This window comes from Cataglyphis hispanica, chromosome 3 (genome assembly GCF_021464435.1).
Source record: "Cataglyphis hispanica isolate Lineage 1 chromosome 3, ULB_Chis1_1.0, whole genome shotgun sequence".
NCBI lineage: Eukaryota > Metazoa > Arthropoda > Insecta > Hymenoptera > Formicidae > Cataglyphis > Cataglyphis hispanica.
The window spans coordinates 2858487-2871063 of record NC_065956.1 but is presented as its reverse complement, the minus strand read 5'-3'; the positions used below and the strand labels follow the sequence as shown (position 1 = coordinate 2871063).

The following is a 12577-nucleotide window of genomic DNA, read 5'->3' as shown; positions in this document are numbered from 1 at the left end:
AGATTAATGAATCGGATAGGATTGATAATCGGTCGAGAAAAATATAGATGTTAATTCGCACACAAAGCAACGCATTTCACGTTGCCAACGGTCAGAAGACTAATATATACACAGAATTATTTAGCTCTTGCAAAAAAGAGATTCATATCATTGTGTAATAATCGAGTGTAGTATCTTAACCGATAAGAAACATCTGTATGCTCCAACTGGCAGTAAGGTCGAAATAATTATAACACGGAAATATCACATCCGAAGCCTCGACGTTATACAAATGATGATACGAACGACTGATCATGCAAAACAGTGTTACACTTGAAAGTATCGTTGATAGATAAAGTATAAAAGCTCTCTTATCATTCAGATTTTATCGTTAATTATCGCGATACGATTGCATTTTTTGTTTAGAGATAACGTTTCTAGAAACAGATAATTTTTCAAGTGTAACATGCTGGATAATGTGGGATGACTGATGTTTACCAGATTCAGATTTAGGAGCAAAGATGAAGGCTCTTCGGCGTAGCTCTCTAGCCTGGACCGGTCCCTTCGCTGTACCAACAATGGTTAATGACAAACCATAAAGCACACTAATCTTAAAATTCATGCATTCTGATATCCTCACACCGTAGATAAATAGATAGATATTTTACATCTGACCATATATTCAACTCGAATTGTATCGCAGCAAATTATTTAATTCGCAATAAATTATTCAATATTCTGCAAATTCCTCCTTTGCTTATTGCTTTATCGATCGATTTTATCTCAATATTTCATGAAATACTTTTGAAACTCAAACTTGATTTTCATACATAACACTTGTCATAAAAATTAATCCATCGTTAAAGATATTAGTGCTTTATCTTTGGTTATTTTTCGCTATGTTTCTCCAATATTAACGAATTAACAATGATTATTTATATATGATTTGATATGAAATGATAATGAAATGATTGGAATAATAAAATGATAATTCTTCTAGTTATTATACGTTAGATAAATCTTTTAATTATTACATGTTTACAATTAATATAAACAAAGGTCAATTATATATGGTATTGTAAATATGAATGATAGGTACGAACAAGGGTCGATGTGCGTGACGTATGGTTAGTACTACTAAATGCGAAATACTCAAGCCTGCACGAGTGTAAACTACACTACGGAGGAAAACAACCTGGTTAGTTATACCTTCCTCTCTACTGCATTAGTATAAATTTCGATTAAACGGCAACCATCCGGTATGTGTGCAAACAGGTAAGGTGAGACAGTGCGATAGTTGTATAATGTCGATATCAAACACTTGTTAGGAAATATATAGATGTAATATCAATTTTAACATATAATTGGCAGCCTCATCCGAAGATAAATTAGAGGATTAAAAAATTGCATACGAGAGCGAGAACTTTACATATTAGAAATATTTCTGTGAATCTTGTATAAACAATATCCTATGTTTTCGAGAATTTTGTTCAACGTTACATTTTATAGATGTTGTTATATTCATTATATTTAAAATCATATCTTTTTTATAAGATGATATCTATCAATATCTTGCATTTGTTAGAATTTACTTAGCTAAAGAGGCTTGTAACTTTTTCATTGAAATGTATTGTATGAATTATTAATGGCATTTCTTGTTCATTTGTGGAAGCAGCTACATATATTTACAGCTGCAGTCTCAGAGATCAATATGCAAAGCACTCGCTTCACTCGAATCTCCTCTAGGACAATATAGATAAATCTTGTTAGAATCTTAAATAAATTTTTATTCGGTACTTCTTTAGTTTCCGAATCACCAATTAACTAAGATGCACGAATTTAAAAAAAAAAAATTCGCAATCTTATGTTTAGCACAAAAAAGTACCTATCTCGTACATAAAAACAATATTTTCCCCAATTTCTTCAAATCGCGAAACTTCTATTGAAACAATTTAAATACGATTTACCTTTCGCGGTGGCGGAATGGGATTGCCCAGACTGTGATCCGAGCACATGGAGCTCAAGGATTCACTGCTTCGTCCATTGCTGAGTCTGGACGTAATACCGGACGGCGCCGGAGGTGGTGGATTTCGCGGTCTCTGCAGCGTTGAGCTGTTTATCTTGTCCATAGCTATTCGTAGAAAAAGAGATACATATCGATATGGTTATTAGAATATCGGCAAGTTTCGCCTGTGACATTTATCTATCGAATGTACCGTGTCCGGTTGACGAGTCGCCACTCGGTGATCTCTTATGATGTTGGCTATTTAGTGTGTTCAACGTATGCGGTAGAGTGTGTAAAGTGTGGCCGGCTAAAATTGGCTCGCTGGTCGTACGACTGTGCGTCGACGTAGCCAATGTGGGTAGCGTACCGTAGTGCGATGACGGTAGCACAATGCCACTCGCGGTAGCGGCACTTCCAGTGGATGGCGGCGGTGGCGGCGCTACCCGCTTCTTCAGCGAGCCATGGATGTTCAGTGAAATGTCCGGTGCCATAGGAGTAGGAACTATAAATATAAAATATTGATATAATCAAAATATTAGAAATATGCAAAAAAAATGTAAAGTTGATTATACAATTATTATTATAATTACTAAAGCGTGTTTAGCAAAGAAAACACTGTTCCTATAGTTGTTTTGTTAATATAAAATATTAAACAATAATGAACGATATATACACATATTTAATGTGCCAAAAAATTTGCATTTAGAGATAAGTAGAAACAACATTCAATTGCTATTTAGCAATCGATTACTATCTTTGCTGAACGCAATGGCAGTTTTATTAATTATTCTAAATTATAGTGCGTTCGACATAGGTTTATTGTGTAACATATGAAATATGTTTGCCTAACCTAAACTTAAGAGTAGTGTAGCTTACCAGCAACAGGCTTCCTCGCTTGTGGCGGCGGCGGCGGAGGCATTTGTTGGCGATTGGTCGAAGCACTCGGAGAGGATCCACTTTGTAAACTATCGCAGGTGCTGCTTCGACTGCGTAATGTTACTGGGGAGTCACCCGATCCAGTACCACCGCCTCCGGCGTATGATGGTGGTCTGCTACGTGATTTTTTTTCAGGCGTCAGGCATCCGTTCTGCAAAAGGAACATTTTCAATAGTGAATATATATATAGTCAGATAAATACAAATCGTAGAATGTGAGCCGATTTATTCCGTTTTAAGTCGATGCACTCACTCTGTCCTCTATTATCGTTTCGTCATCGGAAAAGTCCGTGGAACCTTCATCGTGAGAAAGATTCCAGTCAATGTTTACGTTGTCAAACAATGTCTTCTGCCTCTGGAGAGCGTGACTGAGCTGAAAGTAATTCGTTAATTTTTTTATTTTTCGATTCTTCGACGTAAAATTTGAAAGAATTACAATAAAATTTAACGTTAAGTAAGAATAAACTAAAAAGTATTTATTTCGCTATTACCAATTCTTTGCAGGTATGATGTCCCATTTCCTGCGCAATGTCCAGCGGAGTCTTGTCCTGTTTGTTCCGATGCGAGGGATCCGCGCCAGCTCGCAGAAGCAGTTTCATTGCTTCTGCTCTGTCGTGTCGCGCGGAAAGATGCAATGCTGTTTCGCCATCGATAGTTGCCCTATCGATACCGCCGCTAGGCATGTTTTGCACTAGAAAATCCACGATGTGCAAACTGCTGCCCATCTCGCGCAGAATGGCCAAGTGTAACGCCGTTTCACCTACGTCCTAATCGAAATAGATATAAATCTTTATAGAATTTCACGAACGTAAAACGAGATAATTTTAATTTTTTTCTTTTTATACGATCAAATAGATTATTTTCTAAATCTAAAGAGAAATTATCGAAATTAGAATACATTTTATCGCTATTATTTATTTCTAAAAGCGTGAAAAGCATTTCTCTTAATCATCCCCCAGAATATAGCTCTATAAAAAAATCTCGATAATGCCCTCACCGATGTTGGCAACGGCGCCGCCAAGTCCACGTTTTCGGCGAAGACTTGCAGAAGTTGTTGTAAGTCACGATTATTAACAGCATGCTCCAAATCAGAAAGTAGATCGCGCTCATCCGCGCATGTGTTCATCACATATCTCTTGTCCACATATTTGGCACGTATAAACTCGTACCGCTCTTCCCTAAAGCAGCAAAAAAGTAAATATAAAAATACCAAGTAAAGCGAAAATGAGAATGACAAATTAATTGATATGAGTACGCATTGTTAAAACATTGTAAGTTTGCTCACATCGTCGATGTCGGCGATGGCTTGAGATTGTGACGTAACGTCGCCTCCATCACCTCGTTGAATGCCTGATTGGTCATGTGTCGAGCAAGCAACAGTTGAGCGGTGCCGACGTTATCCAACGTCAAGGATTGTATTCGCGATATGTGCACGCCCAAGTCTCGGTGGATGCCACTGCACTCTATGCACACTATTATGCCGAAGTTCGTCGACAGCCACGTGGCGTCTGAAAAGGAGACAATAGTCATTCGACAACAAAACGCATCCGCGAGAACTAGAGCGCTAGCAAAGTTGCCACTTTGCTATATGGAAACATCCATGACAATGCTCTTACGGTCAGCGAACTGGAGAACATTCATGCTATCCGATGACGGAAATGTTCTTTCAACGATGCAAAAGCCTTATGCATTTTGAAATTGACATTATTTAATAATTCTGATAAAAGATTCCATTCATCATAGAAGTGTGATTTGATCGGAGAGATAATTATAAATCAGTTGCCAGTTTCCTATACGACAATTAAATGAAAAGGGGCGTTTTAGACACGCGCCAAGTATAACGGAATGGACTTGGCACGCATTAGAGAAAGGCCAACCGCTTACAATCTACGACAATCAAAGTTACCGTTTTGCGAGGAGCAATCGCAGCACTGATCGTTTCCGGGTAATCGCATAACGCATCGTATGACAGCCTGCTGTAGCTCTACAAGGCTAGGATTGCCACTGCCGGCCTCCGCCTTGCCGCTCGCGTCGAACGCCCGCAACAAAGCACGCTCCTTGCAATTCACTAGGACCGACATCCATGCGCGTTGGTCCGCCTCGTCCTCCGCTTGAAAGTGGTACGTCCTATTGTCTGAAATCGATGACAATATTACGCGCGTCCGTCGCATTGTGAGGAAACGAGAACGGAGTCGCTCAGGCATCAAACGTAACACTTACAGCTGATGAGATCGAAGCCTCGTTTGTCGTCTGGCACCAATTTGATCTGGCAGGTCAATAGATTCACCCTGGTGGGCGGTTTATTCTCGTCCGCGTGGCAGATATCGAGGTAGCCCTCCGCTTGCACGGCGCACCGTCTCTTCTGCCAGACTCGTCTCATCTTGCCCTCGCTCTTCTTCAGCAGGTGGCCGGAACGCGTGACGCCGTGTTGCTTGTCACCCTGCAGCTGGTGCAGCGAGTAACCAATGTTCGCGTTCGCATTCAACTGTGAAATGCATCGTTGTCTGAGATTTATGTATAACGTACAACATGATTATGATAGTGATTTGATATATGAAATAAATAAATAATTCATAAAATTTTGAAATATAAGATAAAATTTCTTAGTAATTTCTTAGTAAAAAATACTAACAAAGTTTTAGTATTTAATTTTCTATTATTTTATATTAAATATCCGATAAATAAGATGATGTCTGAAGAAGGTTATCATGTACTATGTCGAGGAAATGAAAGTGAAGAAATAGCGGTACCAATTAAAGACCATTAAACTACTACAATCGCGCGCTTTCCGTGACGAATTGATGTTAGGAAGAAACTTGGTTCTCGCCGATGTTACCTCCTTGTCACATCCAGAACTCCTAAGAAGACTCCTAAGTTCCGTTAGTCGTCTCCTTTCTTCATCCTGCGTCTGTCTGATTTTTTGCAGCTTCACGCTGAGGTCGGCTACATACGAGCCGAAGTGTTCAATGGTCTTCAAACCATCCTGAAAATAACTAAAATCCCGAACGTAAATTTCGTCAGAAAATTGAATTGGCCGATCATTTTTCAAAATGTTTTATACTTTAAAAATTAAGATTTCAAATGTTTCTTCTGATAATAATTCAATGTTACAAGGAAATGGCGATATGATTAATACATCCGATAAGAGGATTAATTGCGTTAGACTCACTTTGTTTGCGCGTGATAATATTCGACTAGATGCTGCAACAGCTCGATGCCCTTCTTCGTTTTGATCTCATTCACTTTGATCAAATACTGCAAGCAAACAAAAAGTAATGATCGACACAGTCCGGCTCTATCCTTGCTCGTGCCTTCCTCGAATACACTTTTATCGAGCGTATCGTAAAAGCAATCTGCAAGCTATCTCTCACCACTCCTTTAATCTAAGGGTCTTCGTAAGGATAGATTGATTGAATTTCACCCATTTTTACGAAGAATAAATTTCAGCATTGAATATTTTGCTAACCAGGTTTCAAATTCAGTACCTTTTATGTAAATAACAGTTTTTATATTAATTAAGTATTTATATAGTTTTCTCTAAAAAACTTATTATTTTCAGTCTTTTACAACTCGGAGTATTTCCATTAACATCTCAGCATTTTGAAGAGAGAAAAAGATAGCGAAATAAATTTACTTTTTTATATATAGATATATGAAGCAAAGTTTTTTTTCCGTTTTTGGCATTAATCTAATATTTACACTATATTATTTTTCGGATTTCAAAGAAAATGTAAACAAGTTATTTGTCTGACATCTTGCATAGACTGAATACAAAATGTAAAATGTTTTGAATATAAAAGTTTATTGCCTAAACTCCGCTATCCAGAATGTAAAATGTAAACATATATTTTTCACCTCAGACACATGACAGTATTTAAACGACTGGATTTCGATGCACACGCGTCGATAATACATATCACTAGGGTGCGATCTTATACTTCTGATCTTTATATTTTATGTTCAAGATCTTACTCCGCATCACTTACCTCGCACATTTGCAATTGAAACAATCGTCTCTCCTTCTCCATCTCGTCGGCGATCTCGGCGGGTGTGATCTCCGTACGAATCAGACCGGCCTCTTTCGCATGCTGCTTTTTCTCCTTCTCGATTTTCGCGTACTTGGCCTCGTAATCCTTCCAAGCCTTCTCGAAGGGCCTCTTCAAGTCTCCCTTCACGCCCCTTAGATCACCTTTCAGTACCGAATCCAGCGGAAACATGACGATGTTGTTGATGTTTTGCATCTGAAATCACAGGATCGATAGTTGATGAATATTCACACATACCATGGACACACACGATATAGATTCTGTTTTTTATTAATAAAATACCATTGACTGACATAGATCTAAGAGACACAGAAAATTCTAGTCATAAAAATCTAAAAATGAAACAGAGAGAGAGAGGAGAAAACTCTATTAAATACTAATTTTTTTAAATAACTTAAAGCGAGGGCAGTATAAAACTTGAATACATTTTATTCTTAATTATAAATTATATATAAATATTATATATAAAAAAATATAAAATACAATATAAAACAAATTATACATAAATATGTATAATATAAATTTGTGTAATTTATAATTAAAAATAAAATATATTCAAGTTTTACTGTTGTACCATTCATAGGAATCATTTTTCATGTATGATCATTTCATATATGAATTATCATATGATGTGATTCAACAACACGATTGACAGATAAGAAGAACGGTACCGCATCGGTATCTATTAGACGTGAAAATATTAGTTCTCCTTATCTCTTTGCCGCGAGAAGAGCAGGAGTTATTTCAGATTAAGTGAAGTATAATAATTTATCAATTTATCGAAATAACCGGTCTTGTCAGGACTCGGATGGAAAATGATGTCGATGAAAAATGCAAACTTTCAGGACTCTGGAACGGGAATCGCGAGCAACCACCGCCTGATTCTAGCCGGCCGGTAAATAGTGAATCATCGTCGATTCGCGTCAGCACTTTGCTTAGCCCATCTCGCTCACCCTGAATAGAATGCAGCTTCCTCTCGGAACTTGCTCCTTCTCTTTCTTTCTCTCTCCCTCTCTACAGCGATCCCTCGACTGCTTCACGACTCTCGACTCTTGTGAAAACTCGGCTGGAAAGCGCTTAAACGCGCCGCATAATGCGACTGCGAAAGCAACGTACAACCGACTCATCTCCGCAGAGAAAGTGGCAGGAATCGTAAATGAAAATGATAAACTGTATTTTCTTTATTATTATTATTATTGAACCGCGCGTATAGGCCCGGAAAAAATAAACAAAGTTTCATCTGATTAACTCTAATTAATTTTAATCGTTTTCTATATGAATAAAGAATATTTAATTTATTTACATTTATATTGTGAAGAAGATTATCAAGTCTTATAAAAGATAATAATTTTAATATTTTTAATTGTATAATTGTTTGCTAATTAACGTTGCTTATACTAATTAAGAAAAAAAAGGAGATTATCGAGGTAATTATAATATACGACAATCTTTATATATTTTTGCAAATATTCGTCACGATAACTAATTACAATTTGTAAATTACATTCCCGATTTCTTTCATCGAATATTGCGAGCGATAAAATATTCATCAATTATTCATGAGACAATGTTTTCGATATTAAAATAATAAATATAGATTCCCAATATTTCCTAATATATTTTGTGAAATGATTTTGAAACGCAAACGCTCAGAAGAAACTATTCGTCTGATGCCAATTACGGTCAATCACATCGATCAGAAATGATATACGATAATCCAAGTTCAATTTGATCGAAAGGTTCGTGGTGTTCAAACGTTGGATATTGCTTCCTGCTCTCGTTGGATGCAACATGCGAATTAAATATCGAAGTCAATATCGGATACAAATAAATTTTAACCAATTGCACGTGTGACATCGTCGTGATGCCAATAGATGAACGCAATGATTCGGAACTCCAGGCGATCGGCTGTCAAAAACGCATTTAAACGGCAGAGTTTAGATTCAATCCGTCGGTCCCGATACGTCGAGAACGCGGAGAGAACCATCGTTGAAATCGCAATCGAGGCGAGTAGCACGTTTAGAGCCCCCGATAAATATAAATTCACGGTCGCTCTCGTGCGTGATAGAATCTAGGAGAGTCTTGCTATTTGCTCTCTTTCTCTCTCTCTCTCTCTCTCTTTCTCTCTTTTTCTCATGGCTTATAAGCGTCCGCGAGTACGCTTCAGTAGTTGTAATTATTCCATTGCTGCGTGAGACGTCCCGATTTGCGCTGCATAGGCTAACCGCATAGCGCTAGCTTAGGAAATCGTCGGCACATATGCAGAACCAGTTTAAATCAGCATCGTCCGGCTTTGAAATCCATGCCCGGAGAGAATTATATCCGTCTCTCTTATTTTTAGTTAATTCATTGACATTGGAAGTAAGAAGATGTTTTATCCAAATACTTATTTATTATCCGTTCTTCTTTATTGATAAAATAAAGTATCATGTGCGTATATATAATTAGAATTCAATATAAATTATCAACATAATTTTTTAATACCTAGTGATATGCAAAGTATATTTTGTACGTAAAAATTGATCTTTTTGTAAATAATAAATAATAAATTAAATATAATTTAATTGAATATAATTAGAAACAAAAGATATGTTATATGTTTTAGAGGTATGTGTGTGTGTGTGTGTTTTATTCTTGGTATTATACTTCTCTTTACGTGCGAAGCGCTTTTTCCATCTCTAATATACTTCCGGACCTTTTTACGCGAGACATCCTGTTAATGTGGACTTGCTGTATAATACGGTTGCCGAATCGAGTTTCTTAATTCAACGACGAGCAGCTTTAGGCTGAAGAATAAGAGAGGAGCCATCGCGGCAGGAAATTACGAGCGAGCGCACGGAGGATTTTTTTTTCCTCGCTAAGCACAATCGTGTCAGCGTATACTGGATGTAGCTAAATGCCACAAAAGTGAAAATATACGAGCATGCCGAAAAGATTTTTAGTATTTCTCACAGAGTGATATAATGGATTGAATGTGCGAGCAAAAAAGTCTCTTTTTCTCAAAGCAATAGTTTTTTATTTTTTTCTTAAAAAAAGAAAAAACTCAACAAATAATAACAAAAAGTGAAAAGGGAGTACTTACTTATATCGAAAGAAATGTACTAAATCCCCCAACAATTTTTTTTATTAAATGAAAAATATTTGTTTTAATACTTACAAAGAAATTAGTTATTTCAATCAAGCAACAAATATATTTAAATTAGTACAATATGAAATAAAAGCAAGGTATGTTTTTATTTGCAAATAAAAAAAATTGTTTTTTCATTTTTATTATACTTTCTTTAAAAAAAACATTTTTTTAATTTTTTGGCTATTTGTTGAAAAAATACAGATTTTTTTTATTTCAAAAATTAATTTTTTATTTTCAATTATATAAATATTCTTTTTCTATTATAATTTTAAATAATTTATTTCAAAAATTATAATAATTTAATAATTTAATATAACAAAATTTTTTTTACTGGAAACAAAGTATTTATACTTAATATTTAAGTGAAAAAAATCTGCGAAATGTATTTACTTGATTGAAAAAACAATTATTCCTAATGTAGTATGTAAAAAAGATTATAAATATTTCATTCCGCGTGTACGATTTAATTATCAATGTTTCATCGTGATGCATGTAATAACAATAACTCTAAAATTCATTGTGAATTGAATGCATAGAATTCCCTCATTTATTTTATAGTCATGTTTATACGATTACTATGCAATCTGAATACAAATCATAAGCTGGTATATCAAGCTAACAAGTCGGCAATCTGGAGTCGCGAGACAAAAAGTCTCGAATGTTCGACAGCCGGGAGTTAGTTGAACGTTGGACGTAGAGAAGATTAAGCATAGCGAGTCTACAGTTTACCGTCGTACAAATTTACATTCATCCTGTATTCATCATTCATCGCGACCCAGATACTCGTATACGTCACGCTACACAATCGCAGGGGAGGAGGAGGGAAGCTTTCAAAGATATAAACCCCGGGAATGGAAAATTGTTTTAGCAGAACAATTTGCTCTCCTACAGAACGCGTGGCGTGAATGTCATATTGACTCGTCTCCGGCGAGGAAAACGCGGTCGCGAATCCGAGGCTCTTTCTCGAGCAATGTACTTGATCGACCGTTAATCGCGAAAGCTGAGAATCTCTCGTGCGATCGATGCAATCTCTCCGCGGGCGCGAAATTTTATTTCGTCGCGCACGTCAGCGCACGACCGGCGCACGCTTTTCATATTGATCGCTGGTTTAGAAATTCTATTTTTGCACCTATACCAACGTATGTACGTACGAAGAACGTACCACGCTGGGCTAGGGTCGTTGCCATCCGTTGACGATGGACTGTAAAGAGATTTTTCCAATAACGCGCGCGCACCGCAATGCATCGAGGGCGTATTTACGGAGTATTAATATCTCCGCTTGATGAATCGTAAAATCTAAGACGATGCGCTTGCTTTGCGACTTTCCAGCATTCCTTTTCGAGAATTGTACGTCGTTTAAAGATTTTTTGATATATTTAATTACGTTAATTACATGTTAATATAATTATAATATCCTTTCGATGTTTTTTCCTAGTGGAACTTGCTATTTTGAATTTTTTTGAATAATTAATCCGATATACGTTTATTATCATCGCGATATACATAATTAAGAAACGATAAGAAGCGAAATATTCTGTGGGTCGCGGAGGCTCATCAGCACTAAAAACATGGAATATTCCGTGATTCGCCTATGTTAACATAAATTTCGCTTGGAGATACATACCAGAGTTTTCATGAGGGCGCTTAGTTCCTTCGTGACCACCGCGAATTTGAGGAACGCTGCACCTATATCCGGTTCCTGTTCCTTTAAAGCGGCGTCACCGAGTCTCTCTAACGCCCTTCCTAAGTACATCTCATTGTCCACGTGAGCTGCAAAGAAACGCATATAATTTCGTTAAATGAAAATAACAATTACATAAACACATATTAATTAAAATTATAAAAACCGATCTCTTATTTACTCGCCCCTTTTTTCAGTCATAAAAATATCAGGTTAAAAATAATGCACAATAAATATGCAAATATTTATACATCTACAACAGATAAAAAAATCTTATAAACGTAAAAAATTTGAAAATGTTTTTCTCTTGGATCCCTATATACGAAGCAGAGATCTCTCCCTCATGCGTAACTATATCATTTCATCTTCAAGGGCCGCCGTATTTTTCTTGTCTCGAAATCGTTCGCGCATTGCCTGTAAAATGTATTATTATGCAAATATTAATTCAGCAACAAATATTTCGAGCGACCGTTAAATTACACATTGGACTATTAAACGCCCGCGATCGGAATTAATTCCTGCGCTCTTTGTACACGTAGCAGCCTGCCATGAATCTCAATCCAAATGCACCGATTGTGAGAAAAAAAAAAGAGAGAGAGAATATATACTCATAACTTTATCCTTTTTCTACCGTAAGACATCGCATACTTTACTCGGATTCCTGCATTCCTCGCTTTGGATTACGAAGCAGCCTTGCAAGGCTGCACCGCGCTGAGTGGAATGCACTCGCGCGATAAACGTCACACTCTCTCTCTCTCTCTCTCTCTCTCTCGTTTCGCGCTCTGCGATATCGAAAGGGGA

General features: G+C 36.7%; 1 protein-coding gene across 3 annotated transcripts in view; it reads right to left on the bottom strand.

Annotated features, from left to right (window-relative positions):
- Nucleotides 1–12577, bottom strand: part of LOC126859487 (arfGAP with SH3 domain, ANK repeat and PH domain-containing protein) — a 45331-nt gene that overhangs the window by 6046 nt on the left and 26708 nt on the right. Inside the window, exons 3-16 of one of the 3 annotated variants that reach the window (XM_050610819.1) lie at nt 11720–11865; nt 6906–7160; nt 6089–6174; nt 5756–5912; nt 5140–5404; nt 4826–5053; nt 4205–4427; nt 3917–4097; nt 3411–3686; nt 3173–3292; nt 2861–3071; nt 2196–2486; nt 1947–2110; nt 478–546 (exon numbers count right to left, since the gene is read on the bottom strand). In XM_050610819.1, the coding sequence (XP_050466776.1) occupies nt 478–546; nt 1947–2110; nt 2196–2486; nt 2861–3071; nt 3173–3292; nt 3411–3686; nt 3917–4097; nt 4205–4427; nt 4826–5053; nt 5140–5404; nt 5756–5912; nt 6089–6174; nt 6906–7160; nt 11720–11865 (2672 nt within the window). The remainder of the gene's footprint in view (nt 1–477; nt 547–1946; nt 2111–2195; nt 2487–2860; nt 3072–3172; nt 3293–3410; nt 3687–3916; nt 4098–4204; nt 4428–4825; nt 5054–5139; nt 5405–5755; nt 5913–6088; nt 6175–6905; nt 7161–11719; nt 11866–12577) is intronic. The other 2 variants (XM_050610821.1, XM_050610820.1) reach the window with 2 other exon arrangements.